Source organism: Fukomys damarensis, unplaced genomic scaffold, assembly GCF_012274545.1.
Source record: "Fukomys damarensis isolate Sample0158 unplaced genomic scaffold, DMR_v1.0_HiC HiC_scaffold_32, whole genome shotgun sequence".
Taxonomy (NCBI): Eukaryota; Metazoa; Chordata; class Mammalia; order Rodentia; family Bathyergidae; genus Fukomys; species Fukomys damarensis.
In genome coordinates this window covers 19,645,929-19,665,900 of record NW_022900944.1, presented here as the reverse complement: position 1 = coordinate 19,665,900, position 19,972 = coordinate 19,645,929, and the positions used below count along the sequence as shown (strand labels likewise).

General features: G+C 34.0%; 1 protein-coding gene across 1 annotated transcript in view; it reads right to left on the bottom strand.

Moving 5' to 3' along the window:
* Window positions 1–19,972, bottom strand: part of Antxr2 (ANTXR cell adhesion molecule 2) — a 129,737-nt gene that overhangs the window by 81,841 nt on the left and 27,924 nt on the right. Inside the window, exons 7-10 of the mRNA XM_010628532.3 lie at window positions 17,247–17,307; window positions 14,858–14,956; window positions 12,604–12,673; window positions 373–451 (exon numbers count right to left, since the gene is read on the bottom strand). Of these exons, the coding sequence (XP_010626834.1) occupies window positions 373–451; window positions 12,604–12,673; window positions 14,858–14,956; window positions 17,247–17,307 (309 nt within the window). The remainder of the gene's footprint in view (window positions 1–372; window positions 452–12,603; window positions 12,674–14,857; window positions 14,957–17,246; window positions 17,308–19,972) is intronic.

Below are 19,972 nucleotides of genomic sequence, written 5' to 3'. Positions count from 1 at the left end.
TATTTTCCCCTACATCAATATTGTAGACATTAAATTTGAATCTGCATAACAGAAAAATGTTATCATTTTCATATCTCATGTTTTAATAAATATTTCCTCTTTCATTTTCTTATCTGATGTTAAATAATGACTTCTGAATTTTATAAATATCACAACCAAATTATAATATATTAAAGTTCCTTTAAAGGGAGCTAAGTAAAAAGACAAAACAAATTAACAAATAAAAAACCAGAAACAACTTTCCTTATAATGGAGTCCAATGTTATTGTTCATACTTTCTTTATTATAGTTGCATATTTTAATGAGCAAGTTGCATAGATTATTTGTGGATCAAATAAATTATTTTTAAAAGGTAACTAACATTTTACTTACACATTCTGTAGCTGTAATTATTAATGAACTTGAGATGACAGATTTTCCTCCATTAAAACTCACTGAAACATCGAGAGTTCTAAAAGAAAGATAAACAAAAAATTAAAAAGAAAATACAAAGTGGATAGTTTTATTTCCTTATATAATTCAAAAAAGGGGCAGAAAAAAACAACTGAAGTATAAAGGTCACACCTTCTGATCATTTACTTCAACTTTTTTGTCTTAATTGTAGTTCTTACTCCTTAGCCTGAGGCAAATTCTTTAAATTTTCAAATTACTTTAAAAAGCATTAGCATAAATAAAGACATTAAGATATCCCTTAATCCAGAGAAGTGCTGAGATTTTTAGGTACACAAAAATTTAAAAAGGGGAAAATCCTTAGGGAAAATTTTCCCTGAGTTTAGAATTACTACTAATACATGATAATTGTTTAAGAGTATAAAACTGGAAATAATATACCACTTAAAGGTAAAATGTAAAGCAAAAATGAAAGGGAGAAAGTGAAGAAAAAAGAGAGAAAGATATGTGTTTACAGGCAATTATTATAGATAGTTCCAGGACATTAAAATATCTTGACAAAGGGCTGGGGATTTAGCTCATTTGTGCTGTGCCTGCCTTGCAAGTGCAAGGTTGTGAGTTCAATCCTGGTACCAAACAAAAAAACTTTTTTTAAATAAAATATCTTGACAAAAGAAAAGAAAAAGAATATCCCTGGCTTAAGAAAAAAATCATAATTAGAATAAAGTTTTCCTTCTGAAAGTAACTGAAATTTTAAAACTCATATCCTGGTAACTCATTATTTGAGATTCACTAGTAGTCTGAAACAAATGTCTTTTTTATTAACAACTGTAACAAGGGCTAAAGAAAAAAAATGATAAGGAGATAGTACAGTATGTAAGAAAATAGCTCAAGTTCAAAGTAGTTTACAAAGTTTATTTTCATAAAACCATGATGTAAACAAATCAATTATTTATTTATGAAAGCATAGTAGTAGTTGACAGCTATTTACTTAGTTTCTACATTTCTATGCTTTTTAACATTTCAAACTCCAATTCTCATAAAATATTCTAAATTCCAATAATTAATAGCCAAAATCTTTGACTTTATTATTTTGAATTAATAGGATTTTGTAGCAATGATGAATTTTACTGTAATAATATTTGTACTAGAAATATAGGTCCGGGGAAATATAGCTCAGTGGTTCCACAGCCTGCCTCACAAGCTTAAGGTCCTGAGTTCAATCCCCGGTACCAAAAAAAACAAAACAAACAATAACAACAAAAAACCCAAAAGAAATATAGAAGATGCTTTCGGTGCCAGATACTACAGTACTTGTTGTGGACAGAATACAACAAAAGCAATCTCAAGTTGCTGGTGGAATATTCAATAACACCAGAGAGAAGAGATTAGAAATATTTAGTCCTTGCTGGGTGCCAGATGCCACCTAGGCATTTTATGGCTAATATCTCATTTAATGCTCATTACAGCCTTTGAAGGGAGTAGTAACTTCACAGTTTTACAAAAAGAGTACAGGACACCTGAAGATGCCAATGACCTCAGCTAACAGTAGTGATGGTGGGATTCTAACTAACTTTGAATTCTTTCTGTCATACTACTGATAAAATAATGAAACTAAATGCCCTTAATGTGTCTTTTCTCTCCAAGTGATATTTAGTTTGGAGTCATAAAGAAGTAGGACCACCAGGAAAAAAAAAAATCAAAATTCAAAATTCAGAAATACCCTTATTAAAAAGTCTTAAAATAGTCACTTCAAACACCTTTTATTTTTTAAAAAAATTTTGGCTAAAGCCAAAAAGGAAAGTGAATTTTGAGCGCTCACATCCCGTTAACTGAATTTTGCACTCTTCCAACACAGAACGCCGAGTGGCCTACTTAAGAAAAGACAAGTTAAACCAAATGTCTCACTCTGCAGACCTGAATTGCCTTGTTTCATTTTGTTTTATTGACTAAGCACAACTGAATCCAAAACCAATCTTGACTAGTTCTGATTTCCCTTACTTTAAACCATGTAGCAGAACCACAAGGCATGCTTTTATTTGTGCGGGAGATTATTTTGATCTGTAATAGTCTATGTTCGTTGCAAGTCATCTTACTGATTCTACTTCAAAGGATCAGTTGATACTAACTGAAACTGTTCACAATGTGGCATTTAGGATCCACAGAAACGAACCCAGTTCTGTAAGTGACAAGGGAAATTTCACAACTTCTAATGTTTTACAAAATGGAATGAGAACACAAGACTTAGTTTCTAAACAAATCCAGCCCTTCCTATATTAGAACTGCACACAGACGAGACTGTAGCTAACCAAAATAACCATGCTATCTATCCCCAGATTATCAGTCTACTAGATCGTGGCTGCTGTCAAATAAATCTGGGTTAACTCTCCACATGTATGGAAATCTGTATGATTCCGCTCACACATGGACTTCATTAAAACTATTTATTCTTCACCTTCCCAGCACTCAGAGTAGCATGATCAAACACTGCCACCAACACCACCACTGAGAATTACAAGCCTTTATTTCACACAGACTCATTCGTTCACCTTCTCATTTAGCACACACAGTAGCCCAATGAGGTGGATGAACATGATTTCCATTGTCTAAACCAAATATTTTAAACCAAAGTTTGAAAAAAGAAAATCTGCCGAAATACTGGACCTTTGACTCTAGTCAAAGTGCCTTCACTTATGTACTTTGTCCCCCATGTGTATTTTAGGGTCTTGTATTTAAATTCTTCTCACTGATATAATCTTAGTATCACTCTTCCAGTTTTTTCCTATATTCACACATTTCTCGTGGTTAAGTAGAATAGCATTTATTACATGCTAAACCAAGATATTTGTTCATAAATGTATATGTTCATGAATATGTGGATATATGTAACATTTTTCTGGGCAACTTTTTCAGGAGTGTCAAAAGCACGAAAATACAATTAGTTCTGTTGTTTCTTTAGAAAAGCACTTTTGAAGTTATTGACACTCCCATGAGCCTGGATCCTTTGTCCAAGGATACATCACTCCTTTTCCAGCCCACAGATTAGTAAGGCTGCCTCAAGCTCTAACCTGAACCCAATACTTTGACCCTTCTTTGTCCCAAGACTGCAATATACAAATTGTTTCCTGTCATATTTTAGGTCATATCTGTTAGTAGATAGCTTACTTGTTCCTATCCCTGCATAACTTCTACTTCTGTCTGGTAAACTTCTGAGGATGAAATCCACACTCTTGGTTACAGGGACTTTATTGTAGGAGAAAAATGTTTTAAAGAAATATTGTATTTACTTAATTCCAGATATAAATGGGAGGCAAGAGGAGAATTTCTCTTTATTTGTCCCAAGTATCAAATAAAATTTTAAAATGGGACAGACTTGGCCCACATGTTAGGGAATCTGGAGTACTACATTTGATCCTCTATCACTCCACTCTTAGCCTTCCATTCTTCAACAGTAAAATGGAAAGAAGTGTGCCTGTCTCAAAGTTTTTCTGAGATAGAGAATATACCTAAAATATCAAACACAGAGCCTGGAGCACAGCAGGAGCTTTATAAATTTCTGTAACAAGTGACTATTTGTCTAATGGATCATTCAGATCAAGATATTTTTAAAAACCTTTTAGATCCAAGTTTCAAAAAGGATAATTCTGGTCGAGGAATATACAACAATTAAATATATATGTACAAATTTTTGTTTAAACAATTTCTATTCTACTTACTGACATAAAAATACAGAAGACTAAACTGTTAAAAATGCCTATTATATGTCATGTACATTCTTGTAAATAATTTTCTCAGTGCTATTTCCTTCCTGTTATAAAACATTATCTTGATTAAACCAACAATTACAGCTATGTTAAGCTGTATGGTTAAACCACAAGCTTAAAACCGCATTCTAAATTAATTTATGAATGCCAATAAATTCAATCACTCATTCTAATACTAGTTAATTAATATTTCTTAGTTGCCTACAATAGCAATAAAAACTATTGTAAAAATAGCATAGCCACACTAGTCTTTACTTGCTAATAGGGCTTTAATAACAAATAACTGTAAAACATTGTAACTGAGGGAAGACACAGAAACAATGCTAAGAGTTTACTATTAAGTATTAATATAAGCACAGGGATATGAGAAGACCATGTGGGAGACACACCAGCTCAGTCTTGGAATGAGGGTGCCAGGGTGCCCACAAAGATTTCCTCCAGAAGTCACCTTCTAAAGAATAATCAGGAGTTAGGAAATGAGATTCTAAAGAGATACAGGTAGATGGAGCACCTGACAGGCTAGAAGACAAGAGACACAGTCAAGAAGCTAAAAGCCAAGCACTATGTCAATAACGGTGTTAGAACAAGGAAGAAGATGGTGTCAGATTGAGAAGGAGAGAGGAAGGAGCATCGTGAAGTAACTAGGATATCCCCAGACATCTCCAGACACACAGAGTCAGTCTTAAGAGCTTCTCAGCTTGGTAGATATATGGCCAGGATTGCATTTTACAAGTATCACTCTTGTCGAGATTGATAAGTGTAAGGAATGAGTCTGAAGAGTAAATTTTCAGGTAGGAAGATCAGTTAAGAAAGTCTCAATGTATTTAAAGAAGAACCAATGTAGAGTTGAACTAAAATAGAAGCAGTAAGGGTAGTGGGAAAGTGAAAAGTGAGAGTAAGAGTTAGAAGAAACAGAACATGGGCATTTATTGGATGTAGGAGGTGAAGAAGCAGGAATAAGGATGCCTTCAAAGTTTCTGTCTTACAGATGGGTGAGTTGAGTTGCTATGCACAGGGATTGCAGAGGAAAGGGCAAGTCTGAACAGTTTTCCTAGTAACTTCCAAGTTTAAGGTGCCTATGGCAAATTCCAGTGATTTGTAGATGTTTGGACAGTGGATATTTGGAGAGTAGATTTAAAACTAAAGAAAAAAATCTTGCCTGAAGAGATGGATCTCATCAGCAAGGAATGGAAGCCTGAGATGAGTTTATGAGCCAGGAATCCAACCATAACAAAATTTAACAATTTAGAGACTATAAGAGGAAAAGGAGCAAATTTGAGAACAAATAACGAAGGTGAACCCATGTTTATAATGGCATAGTTTGTAATAACTAAATCTCGGAAATAACCCAAATGTCCATTAACTGATGAATGGATTAAAAGAAGTATTTTTTATATATAATGGAGTACTATTTAGCCATAAAGAAGGATAAACAAGACATTTCTAGGTAAATGGATGCACCTTGAAGCCATACTCTTAAGTGAAATAAGTCAGACGTTGTAAATACTGCATTGTCTCTCTGGTGTGAGAAACTGAAAATGTAAATAAGGACCAAAAAGAATAAGAGATATTGTGAAATAGAAAGAAATTGTTCGAAATTATACCAAATATGAAATATAATGTTTGTAATTAAAATGTTTTATGCAAAAAAGGTACAGTATTATTAGGAAAGGAGTTGAGGGATAGATTAGCAAATAAAAATATATTCTTTTAAGATCATGATACACTGTGCATTTACAATTGTTACTCTCTATGGTGCTATGAAAAAATATTTTTTTCATTGAATGGCTTTTTATAACTTTATTAATATCTACTTGCATTACATTAAAATAAAAAATAACTAAGGTGAAGAAATTAATTCATTAAAATAGAGAGGACCTCCCCTGGGCAGTAGGAGTGGACCATACATAGTATAGATAACCCAGTGAGGTAAAGGGAGATAAGGCTGAGAACAGACAGCTCTTTCAACTACATTTTCTATAAATTGGTTCTACATTGTTTAATACAGTGGGCCCTTGACTTATGAACAACCAAGGGCTGGTTGTAACTCAAGTTGGTTGTACGTCAATACAGCTGAGATCTGGATGTTCACCTGGGTACACGCTATAGATAACAAGAGGCAGATGAATCTTCCATTCACCTAATTAACCCAAGTTGTTCGTATGTCAGGCCAGTCATAACTTAAGGCTTTCCACTGTAATTTTTCTAAACATGTTAATCTACTCTTTGCTCCATGCTTAGAACATATTTTTAAAATGGTAGGATAAAACAAACCTTAACAACTTACCATAATTAAAAAGTTGTTTGAGGTATACTTTCACATCAAATGGTACCCAATCAACAGCACTAAACCTAAATTTAAGTGTACTAAATTAATCTATGAGATAAAAGTATTAAATAGTTTGTGAAATGCACTTGAGCAAATAAAATCCCATGCATCCTAATAATCACAATGCTGTTATTTAATACCTAATGATGTATGATTATTTCAAAACAGGACAATTTCTCAGTGCCGTGTCAGTTACTCTGATTTGAGAAATTTCATACTCTATGAAAAATGGCTGAAGTTTCCATCCACAGTAACATATTTGCAAAACATTCATTTGCTTCTGACTTTATGCATATCCAATAAGACTTCCATTTTATGATGATATTTAAAAGAATGAAAAAATTAAATTGTGAGACATTTGCTGGAAGTAATAAATAATTTACTTCCAATTTGAACATACTGAAAATTAAACTGGCAACTTCTCAAAAAGTTATTAAAATTTAAGAGACAGGAGATATTTTGAAATCAAGTGCTACTAATTTATCTCCTGCAGAGCTTTTCAAAACTTAGCTTTGTGCATCATAGAGATTTTTAAGTCTAAAAAGGAGGCTTCATATTTTTTAATTAAGATTCCACTTCTACTTATTAATGTCTTATCTAAGGATACTTTCTTCAAAGTATTTAAAGGATTCTTGAATTAAATAATTTCTTTTTAGATAGTTCAATAAAGTATGAAACTATAAGAAAAACTGTAGTCAGGAAGTTTGTGAAATATCAGAGAAAAGAATCTATATTCAGAGATGTACTATCCTACCTAACGTTCTACTATATTTTCAGTGTTGCACTGAAAATAATTCATTTTTAACTAATTTTTGAATTTTAATAAAATACTAAAAATATTCTGGGAAATGATCACCTAATTTTAATGAGTTTCATTCAAAAAATCAAATATTTTAATAATAAAAGTTTAATCATGTAAAATTTATAAGTAGCTACGTAAGAGGATTTAAGTACATATTTAAAGAATATTCTGTGCATCACATATTTGCTCCTCTTTAAGCACTTTTAGTTACCAAAACACTTGTTAAATAATTCTGTTTGGAAAGATCTTCTTTATATTGAGCTGAAATGTACTTCCCTTTACCTGCTGCACTTTCCAACTCCTTTGTTCATAGCAATAAAGAATAAGTCAAGTATTCATGTGAGAGATCTTCAAATGTTTGAGAAGACCTAATGTGTCCTATCTGAAAGGGATCTTTATCCAGTTTTGTGAATTGCATTTTGTTTAACAAAACATGTTGTTGGCCACCTATACATGGGCCTGAATTAATTATTGTTCCCCTTAAAAGACATGGACTAAAATTGTATACAGTACAGGATGGAGATAGAATGCAGATTAGGTGAATATATCATATTGATGGTTATAATCAGAAAGCATTACCCTATAAAGAAGAAAAGATAAATGTTTCATTGTGGGGTTAGAGTAGTGAAATAAAGAGAGCCCTCAGTTTTAGCCGACTTTACCACGATTCTAATGTGTGTATTCAAAATAAAGGCATAACTAATCTTCTGGTAACCACGATTTTTTTAAAAAATCAAGACTCATTCCTTATAAAAACAGAACATTAAAGTTGTGATTATATTAACACAAAGAATTAGAGACTTTCTAGATATGTATGCATAGACACACATCTAAAGGCTTGATTTGGGGAAAACTTTTTTTTAGTTGTGGTAAGGGCAGAATTCAGCCAACCAACCATGGAATTAATAAATCTGAACCCACCCAAAATAGATTAGACTTAATACTGAAAACATAAAAATGTTGAGGAAAACAAAAAAGAGTCTATCATCAGTTTGGGCTCTAACCCCAAGTCTGCCACACTGTTTAGCTTGGTGATCCTTTTGTATCTGATGCTTGAAATTTTCTACAAGCACTGATGTCCCACCATTCCTTACTCAAAACACTCTGTCAAGTGTCTTCCCACACTGCCTTTTAAGAGAACTAATACCATCACTTTCATCTGATTTAGATATTTATTTCATATTTGCCAGAAGATTCTGGCCAATGTTTTTGAAAGCACATTTAACTATACCATATGCCTCCCTAAATCATCTCTCTCAAACAAGCTGTAGGATAAGGCTCTGGTTCATTCCATTCTGTTTTTCTTTCTTCACAATGTGTTTATGTATATTTACCCAATTTGCTCTGTTCTTCTTGCCAAATTACAGGTTTGAGATCTTAACTACTACAGAGTAGCTGTGCTATTGTTGATGTCTCACAAAACAAGGGTCAGAGAACAAACCACGGTAAGGTGTTGTGCTACCTGCACATCACGTTGTGAGGATACCGCCTGTCAGTGAAGGGCCAACGGTCTTTAAAGAGGTCATCCTATTTGAATTTAGAGAAGGCATTTTCATACTAAAGAACCAGTGGGACAAATAGACTCCAAACTAATCTACAGATTTTTCTTGGTAAAATAATTTTTAGTCATGTGGCATTGTAAGAGTGTGTCCAGTGAAAGAAATAAAAAAAAAAATCTCACTGTTACCACCATTACCTTCCTTCTACCTGAATATTAAGAAATTCTGAGCTGGGCATGGTGGTGCACTCCGGAGGCTGAGGCAGGAGGATCTCTATGAGTTCGAGACCAGCCAGGGCTACATAGTGAGTTCCAGGGCAATCTCAACTACATAGTGAGACCCTGTCTCAAAAAACCAAAAACCAAAACAAAACAAACAAAAAAGAAATTCTGCATCTTAGCCTAAATATATCAATATCAAATAAGGAAATGCAAAAGCATAGGTCTCTATTAAACAAAGTTCTTGGAAATCTTGTTCTGCTTACATTCAGCAATAATATTCCTGGGTAGGATCTGCCCAGACACCTTTAAGTTTGGCTTATTCTGTAACATCAATGTCTGAAAGATCTATCTATGCCTTAGCTGCTCTACCACAGTCTTAGTCTCCATCTCCGAGCAAACATCTTCATATTAACGCTTTTAACCCAAAATCCACAAGCCCTAAATTTTTAAAAGAATAATCCTAAAAAAAAAAAATTGCAATTCAGGATGGAACATAAAAACGAGAAAAGACCTGATACAGCAGGCTAATGAGACAAGGCACATGGCCATGGATCCAGCTCTGAGACCATGCATCTGGCTTTGAGGCCGTCTGTGCAGGGCTACTTCACCAGAGTGTTGTTAATTATTTAAGGGAGAGAACAGGGGGAACCAACGCCACATCTGTCACCCACACACAGGAAAAAACCTTCATTCATTGTTGGGCCAGATGTGTTTATTTGAAACATGGACTAACTAGCTATTTAATGGGTTTGAATTCTTAGCCAAAAGCTAATTAGGCAAACATATTAAGCTTCAGTCACCTTACAAGGCTAAACTGTTTTAGTTGTGTTGATTTTAATCCAATCTCATAAGAGCTCATCACCTACAAAAGTATCTAAAGAAATTTCAAAGCAAAGGAAAAGGTCCAAATTACTTGCAACATAGCTAAACAAAACATATAATGATGTCCCCTAATACCTAATACATTAACAAATAAGACCTTCTAATGCTTTGCCTCAGTAGTGTAATATGCCTGATATTAAAAATATAACACGAATCTTTCAGATGTATCCCTACCCCAAAGCATTCTGTTTGCCCGTAGGCAAAATATTAAGACCTAAAGCTAAATGTATAATATCTCATATTTGATATTTATCATGTTATGTGTAATTTTAAAAAATCGTATCTCCCTAGTATTTAGCATATCTGTAAATCATTAAAAAAATATCAGGTGACTCTGTAGTGCTCTATTCAAGAGGAGACTGGTCCAGGGATTTAGTTCAGTGGTTCCACCACCTGCCTCACAAGCACAAGGACTTGAGTTCGATTCCTAGCACCAAAAAAAAAAAAGAGACTATAACCAAAGCCAGGTTCTAGAGAAAAGAATGCCAGAGCCTTGGACAATATTGTATTTATTGATAAGTACTTTGGAAAAGAAAGTAATCTGCCTTCCTTAACTGTTCATTCTTATTTACTGATCTTGTTTTTTTAATGGTATGTCCTCCCAAAATAGGACTCTCACCAGTTTTCTCCTACCTGATACAGGGTTCTCCTTCAACAGACCAATGACCTCCTTAAGCTCTTCATGTTTTTTGAAAAGCCAAAATATCTGAGAAAAAGTCATTCACTGTTTCATCCAACAAATGCTTAGTCAACCTACTATATATCAGGCACAAGGTAGGGTGCAAGAGATAAGATAAAGAAAATTTATCTCCGCAAAAAAGAGACACAACAGCAAACAAATAAGTGCTTTGGAGAAAATGAAAATATAAAAAAGGAAATGGAAAATGACAGACCCAAAGATGGGAGCAGACTGCTTGATCAATAGGGTGGCTGGAGAAGGGACTACTGAGGTGACATTGGAACAGACATGGAAGAAGTGAGGGACCAAGCCATGCAGAGAAGAGTATCCCAAACAGAGAACAGCACGTATAACAGCTGTGCTGAAGTAAGGGAGAGCTGATGTGGTAAAGGAGCAGAAAACAGGCCAATGTGACCATCCCTGAGTACAAAGGAGTCACCAAGAGGTGAAGTCTGAGAGGTGGAGAGGTAGTGAGGGGTCAGCTCCTATAGAACCTTGTAGAGCACTGTAAGGGTGAGTCTTTTGTTCAAGGTGGGAGGAGGAACTTGATGCCAAGAATTTTAAGTGTAAGGGTGACTGAAACCTATCTGCTGCAACAGGATCACTCGTGCAAAAGACAGAAACAGAAAAATCAGCTCAGAGGATATTAAAACGGGCAAGAGATGTCAGGAGTTTGATCTAGCATGGCAGGAGGAGTGAGCTGAGACTGAACTCTCCATCTATTTTGAAACTGGAGCTGAAAAAATTTACGGGTAGATGACATGAGAGAGAAATCAATTATGGCTCAAAGATGGACAAAAAAGGATGGAGATGCCAATGACTAAAAGGCAGCTTGCAGAGATGAGGGGAATGATAAGGAGGACCAACATGGAATCATAAATTCAATAAAACAAGACCAAATTTCAATAGATTCATCACAGCTAACAAAAGGAAGTCATCGAGTATTACTGTAGACTTAGGGTCAAGGTAGTTCCGTGTAAAACTTACCTGCCTCAAAATAATTGCTGTATACGTTTTAGCAATAGAATTCAATCCAGTTATTCACAACACCTTTAATAAAGTTTATCATTATTTTCTAATAATTTTTTGCTAAATGTTTTTAAATTGTTTTCAATGAATTCCAGTGCCAGTCTAATTCCGCCAACAAAATGCTGTGACATAGCACTGTATTATAGATATGACCAGAAAATGAATAATAGCTTTACCTTTTGTAAGTTATATCGATCTATTTAAAATAGAAAGTTGCTGTTGTGCTAATGTGTTTTCATGGCAAGAATATGTTGTGCAGCAGATACTGTGAACATTTAAGCACTCACAAAAACAAAATGCTCAAGTCAGCTTTGAAATACTAGCACGATTTTCTTGGATTCCCCAGAAGAAATTGGATCTTCATTCTCAGAATATTGATTCAGATTTTGGATTATGTTTTCACATATTTAATTTTTCTCTACTCTCAGGGAAAGATGAGTGTGACGTCATCCTAGAAAACTGTTCTATTTGTTATTAAAATTTACTGTTTTTGGGCTACAGAATACCTGAAATATTTACAATCACTTGATTCATAACAGAGAGGGCAGAAACAAATCACAAATGGAAATAATGAGTTACTGTTAAAACTATTTGTGATTCAAATAAAAGCCTTTCTTCTGAACTAAATATCGGAAACAGCTATCATCAGAGTATATTGCCACATTAAAAAAAAATGTGTGCAGACCTTAAGAGAAACAGGACAAAATTAAAACAGAAGTTGGTAAAAATGTACAAATATTACATGGTCCAAAGTGTGTCATAATAAGCCATGTTTCAATTGTTCTTTAACTTTAATATTCATCAAATACTATCTACTCAAAATTTCACTTTATAACTGTGTGAATGCATGTGTGTGTCTAAATTCAACTTTCTAAAGTTCAAATTAATAGCTATATAGGTTTTAACAGTAGAATTCAATCCAATTATTGATAGTACCTTTAAAATATCATTATTTTCTAATACTTTGTTGCTAAAATTTTTTTAAGTTGTTTTCAGTGAAGTACTTACTCTCCAGCTTTATTCAGGATGGGTGCAGGACAAAGCATAGAATTAAGCTGTACACTTACTGGTCTTACACCTAAAAAATAGAATGCCACTGAATTAATAAAGACTCCTATACATCTCACACAGTTTTTATTCATAATATGAAGAGTTCTGTAATCAGAGTTCAACTGTGGATTACTAAATATATTAGCAAAACAAGTGGAGGGAGAGGAGAAAGGAAGGGAATAAAAACTTTTAAAAGATAACATGCCACACTGCTAAAGAGTTAGCTGAAACAGGAATCAGGATTTCTTTCTTATATTGACCAAGTTTATCTACAGGTATAAGTACTATAAAAATATCTGAAAAAATATATTTGTTCCTGAAAAGGTATATATACATGTATATGTGTATACATATATGTGCATATACAAGCAAAAGCAGAAAAGATGGAAAAAAGAAAAAGAACCCATTGCATAAGTCTAATGAATTATTTTCATCTATAAAAAATATACTTTTATCTAAATGCTTCAATTTACCTTATAGTTTTAATAATATATGAGAAAAAGGATCTACACTAAAGTTTTCAGGAAGTTGTATACTTGGGCAGGCATTTAGCTCAGTGGTGCCACTGCCTGCCTCCCAAGTGCAAGGTCCTGTTTGATCCCCAGTACAAAAAAAAAAGTTATATAATCAATGGATTATCCTAGAATGTAAATGATGAAAATTCAAGTCCAGCTGCACTTATTTTTTTAGAATTTACTTTAATAAAGTAAAGTTTGCTTAGCTAAGGAATGTTTATAATATAATCAATTTAAATATGTAATCAAAAGAAATCAGACAAAGCTACCACATGGATATAAATGAATTGCTGAATAAAAATAAAACTGGTTTGCCCTATTCCATGTGGAATCTATTAAGTGACTGTTACAAATGTTACTGTTTTGAGTTACCAAAACGGTAATCTTAATAAGATTGACTATGAAATTTTCTATGCTGAGATTTTTACCACTTTCATTCAATAATGACATACTGAACAATTACTCTGTATGTGGCCAAGGCTCTGATAACTGAGGTGTTTAATGCCATCAGATAAATGGCAACATCGTAGACTATCTCTCATAAGAAAACTCTATTAGAGTTCATGGAATTATAGAATCTGCCTTACAAAATAAATCTCTAAAGGACAATACAATCATCAATGGAGAAAAGAAATGGTTTAACAGAGACTCAAAATGCTCAGAAAACTAAGATCCATTTAGTACAATTATCAAGAAACACTATGCTGAGTGAGAATTCAAAACACAAAAGATCTCTATGATGAAACAAAAAAAATCTTCAAAAACCAGACAAATTACTGCAAAATTCGATGAAGAAAACAAAAGACAAAAAAATAAGATAATATGTGATAGAATAGTACAAGATTACTATATTTTAAGGCAAAAGTGGCAAAACAAAAATGTCTTAGAAAGAAGCAATTCAATCAAGTGTTTGGTGTGGACAGACCAGCCAGGTGGCGAATGAAAACTGGATTGAGGTATGAGCTCTGCCCACTATTAGCTGGGTTACCCAGGGCTAATTATTTTATTCTTTCAACCACAAACTATCATCTGAATAAACAGGCTCACCATTTACTAATTTATGAACAAATGTTGCTATTATTAAATAATTATTACTGAGTCTGGTTTATTTTGTTCAAAATTATGATCTCTGGATTCATACATTTTTTCTACAAATGACAAAATTTTGTTTTTTAATGCCTGAATAACATTCCATTATATATACACACACACACATATATATATAACTCTTTATCCATTCATGCAGAGTTCATGTTGAGCTCTGAAAAAGATGATAAGAAAGTAGAACAGAGCCTAGGAAGAAGTGGGAGGAGGAAGTGTACAGGGTTGGTGATAGCAGCACGGATTCCATCAAAATCAGTACTTACAGAAAATCCTCTAACAATAACAATAACAGCAACAACTGCTACAATGGTGAAACTGGCATGACAGTGGGGCAAAGGAAGTAACGTGAGAGGATGATTAAAGCAAGCTGTGAGCATGTGCAAATCTTAAAATGAAACCCATTAATCTGTATAAACTATATGCACTAATAAAAATGTGGAATAAATTATTACTATTCACATATCATTCATGACTTTACTTCTCTATTCTCTGATTGAAAACTATAGCATAACTGATCTTAGCTGGAAAAAAGAGAAAAACACAGCCCACTGCTGTGAGAGGATAAAGTGACATCACCAGTGCCGGGCACCTACTCCTTGTGTATGTTTCGTTCACAGTGTAAGTACAGAGAGCGCTGCCATTCCGACTGCCCAACATGAATCCTCTTCCACTCAGAACAATCTGAAATTCCTCTAGAAGTAAAAGAAAATATAAACATTTTAATTGCTGATTTACTAAAAATTTTAAAAAATATTTACTGGAAATTAAAGCATCAAGGAAAACAAAATGAATTTCTTCATAATATTTCATCAGCTATCAACCGTAAAGACAGTTCTATATTTTCAACTGTGCTTGCTTTCTTTGACCCACCGGATAAATGTAGTGAAAATACCATTCACTGCCACATCAAAATGCATTATTTTCTTTTCTACACAAATTGTTTTCCATTAGTCATCAAGGTATGAGGATTAAAGCATAACACTCACTCCCAAACAGATACCTCACAAAATTCCCCAAACAATATCCCTACAAGAATATTATCAAGAAAAAAAATCTCATTTTTCTCTACTTCAGGTATTTCTGTTTGGGTAATTATTTAGAACTAGTTATTTAGGGTCTAGAATTCTTAGAAACCAATTAGGTAATTATTTAGAACTAATTATTTAGGGTCTAGAATTCTTAGAAAAGCCAAGTAGTTTATTTTCTTTAAGTGTCTCTTATATAGAGTTTTTCTTTAACAGTTTCTTCACCTTGCTAAACCTGACTTCCTTTTCTGTTGCTTATAAATTTGTAAATTGTCAGAGGATCATGTATTTCGTATTACTGATAATGAGCAACCAGTCACTTATGTTAGAAAGTGAAAGGATATGCTAGAAGAAAAGTTAACAGACCGGATAAATACTTTCATAGGTAGTAAATGCTAGAGGGAATGTTGACTATTTGTAAAGCAATTAACTCTTATTAAAGAGGTGAACCAGGGCATAATACAATGTGAAAGAGTTTACGTAAGCAAACTGTGATTCATGACTTGGGCAGGTCCGAGTCAGAAGTGGTTCCAGAACTGCACCGCAGAACAGCAGGGGCAGGTATTTATAGCACAGACATCAAAGTTAAGCAAGGAAAAAATTCAATTTGTTACAGTTCTACAATGCCTTATTTGGTCTGTCCAATTGGGAAGTTCCTATTTATATAATTACAAATGTATTGGTTGCTTTTAATTGGATAAACTTAGATTCTCTTTGTCTTTGGCACACTCCTTAAGGTTCCCCTAGTTTGTAAACCAAGCAAAAGTCACTAATAGGGCCTAACTGGCTTAGTTCAGGCCTCGTGTCCATTTGATTCACTGCTGACAACCTCAACCTCCTCAGTCTTCTCCTGTCTAACATGATCCAATACACATATAGTTATTAACTATGGAAGCGAAATCTACCAGGTCACACTCTTCATTTAGTGTGCTATAAAAGTAAGTTTACTTAAAAGTTGAAACACAAAATAAGATAAAACTTAAAATGAGATTCAGTAAGAGGATGGGCATTAGTGTCAAACAGATGAACATCTAACAGAACAATTACTAATAGCAAGCACTAAACCCTGGCTCTGTGTCCATTTTCCCCATTTGGGATCCAGGGGTTATAAAATCATTTTGTAAGAATCAAATAGAGAATTTTATTTTTCCATTTATTTTTCTTTGTTATTCAGAAATGTATTGACCTAGACCTTTAAATAAGATAACCTTGCTCTGGATTGCCTGGATGCTTTACTTTTCTTCAGGATCTCAAGGAGCATTCATTAAGGAGTCTACAAGATACAGAGCCTAAGGCCATGTGTAGCAGGCTTGAAGGTTCTGTGGTAAATTACACAACATATGCCCTTCCCTACCAGACTCCATATATCTCCCTGTCTACACAAAGTCAGGTTAAAACAAACTCTAGGTAAGACTTGAAGAAGAAAAGAAAAAGGCCAGTGGGAATCGGACTGTCCCTGGAAAAAGATGGCTAGGAGGTGCAAAAACCTGAGTCTATTCTGAGCAACAGCTGATGAAGCCACCTGCTTCCTTCCTGCCGTGTGCCCATAAGTCACTTCCTTACACACCTTGAGCTGGCAGATCCTGTTAACTGACCAGGTCATCAAAGCATGACATGCAAAATCTACAGATACCTGACTGTTTCCAGAGTCAAATAAAATATTTCATATTTTATTTTATTTGTGGTAGGAAAGGTCTCAAATGTGAACTAAATATACAGAAGATTCTAAAAGCCTGTCACACAATATGCTCATTATTTAAAATAACACTTCAATCTTAAAAATTTGAATTTAAAATAGAAATATTTCAAGGAATTATTTAAAAATTCTTACACAAAAAGGATGCCAAAGAAGTTAATTTTGCTATTCTCTTTCCAACATGAGTTTCAAACCATATATTTTAGCTAGAAAAAAAAAATGCCATTTCTTACATGGTATTTTTAAATTCCAAACACTTACCCCCCACACAGACACTTGAAGGACTCAATTCCAGGATTTCAGTACATGACTGGTCTAGTATCTAAAAAGGAAAAAAAAAAAAAAAGAAGTCCAAGCTATAGAACTAAATTATGACATGTGGAGGAAATTATAAAATTACTAATAACCTCGGGGTAGTCTCCTTACTTCTATAGAAGTGGCAGAGAAAAAAAAAACTATTATATGTATAGCTACCAAGGTCTTGGTATACTTGTTCGTTGTCTCTTTGGACATATTTTAATTATATCACAGTATTCTTATTTGATAGATTAAGTCCAGAAAACCACAAGTAAAGTGTGTGCTTCCTCAAAGAGTAGTAGTCGTGGCCAAAATTAGACCTCCCGTTTAATAATGCTAAGTTATGTTTTCTATTTAGAAGTTTAACATAATATCAATAAATTGGCACTTTTTTATTTGACTGTGGCATTTGTAGTCCATTTCTCAGGCTCAATTCCCACGGATAGTAATCCTTCCTAAATGCACCAAGTATTACACTTGCAGAACACAGACTCTTTGTAAGAGCCAAATATTATCCTCAAAAACACAGACTGTATTCAAGCATTCCCAAGGCACTGGAACAGAATGGCTCCACTCAGCTTGTTCTGAAAAACAGAAACCACCATACAAGGCACAAGGCTACAAGGGAAAATGACAGGGACGGAATAAGCTGCTCCTAATGGTAGCAACAATTCTGCCTTTATTTTTAGAACTGCCCTGCTCTCCATTATCAAAATCAGACACACTCCAGATGATCTCTGAGTGGCATTCCTTTCTTGACGGAAGTTAAAGACAGATGATGTGTGGTGGTTTTAGCTTCCCCTGCTCATAACTAAAACAGGAAGGAAGGACTGCAACAGGAAACAGAAACGCTTTCTGTGCTTTCTTTAACAGCAGTGGAACTACAATTTCTCCGATCTAAATCAAAGGTTCAATCATGGGATTTGCAGTGCTGAACGTGCATCTCTGGAAAGGGACCTCATTGGGACTGTTTGAGATGACTTCCCAATAAGTACAACTTTTCATATAGTGACTAAAGCTGCAGATTGTGACATAAGTCCAGTTAGATTTCATATTTGAGAAATACAATCAACACACTCCGAGATTCAAGAATTGAGGAGCATTGTCAAAGGTTCATATATCGCCTTGGATGTCTCATATTTCAAATCATTAACATCTTTAAAGATTTTGACAGAATTCAGATAACTGGACTAGAGGAAAACAGGGAGAAAGGTTTGGCAAAAGAACATGACACCAAAAATGTCCCAACTCACAAAAATGGGCATTAGCTTTGGCAATCTGATGTGAAAGGGAGAACAGTGAGCCATGAAAATGAAGGTCTAAGAAAATTCGAAATCCCCAAATGTATTGCGTCTGCTATCAATTCAAAAGACATTTATTTCAAAATAGACACCATTAAAGTAACTAATGGAACCTTTCAGTTTACAGTTTATTTATTTTATCCACTCTATCAAGATTACTGACAAATGTTTAAGTACCAAGGAAAATTATGGAAGATCTTTAAAGACTGTATTCATTAGAAATAATTTGCATAAACCTCAAATAAAAATCATAAAGGGATTTTCTAAGGAGCGTGTCAGAGAATATGCATGCCAGAATGACTTCTACAAATTGGTTAAAATTATGTTTCTTTCTCTCACCAATACTGAACACAACATAACCAGATCTCATTAATACTGAAGAGTAGCCAACTCATAATGGCCATGTGTTGATTTCTTCCTCTTAAATGTGTGCTTTAATTTTTTGAGATTTTCTAAATGATGAAAGTTTAAATAGCAGGATCAATGAATAATTCTCCTGTGAAGAACTCCCTGAGGCTGGAGGAAAATCCCTTCAAGGACCATTTATGGCCTCCATCTCTACAGCCAGCCCCTGTCTGCATTCTGTAGGTTATCTTCTTTTAAAGAAAAGGTTCATACTGACTGAGAAATTTGTGTTCTACTGAAGTCAGAGATTAAAGAAATGAAGTTACATTCCACAAAGATTAAGGATAGTTAATATTGGCTCTGACCTGCAGTTATGTAACATATTTATGCATCAGGATATACTTATATCAGTTTAGTAATTGTTTTAAATTATTTTAATGAAGTAAGTTTTTATAAAAAGGATGTCCGTGAATGGGAAATGTCTCTGAAAATTCATTCACTGAAAGGCAAACAGTTCAGACACTAAGTCATGAAACTGACATTGCTATTTGATGCAATCCAATTGCATTTCCTCAACATTACCTGTTTTTCCCTAAAGTTTATTTTATTTCTTTAAATTGCTTTGGACCCTGTATTACATTATTTGAATGTATAACTTTCCTTATCCACTAGAAGACAAATTCTTTGAGGACAAAAATGAGATCATATTACACTGGACAGCCCTTTCAGCATTGGGCACTGAATGCTTGGTACATGCAGAACAATCAACACACAGAGCAAAAAGAATGAATGCATAAATTAGTGAGAATATTAAAATGCCTGCCTTAGCAACCAAGACTCACATAAGGACTCCAATCAGTCAGATAAAGTTAACTTTTTAATAAAGTTAGTTTTTGTGAAAAGGCATCTAGCACTTTAATAAATTATGGGTATTAGAAATGAAAAAGGGCCAGAGATTTAGCTCAGTGGTTCTGCCACCTGCCTCACAAGCGCAAGGTCCCCAGTTTGATCCCCTGTACCAAAAAAAAAAAAAAAAAAAAATCC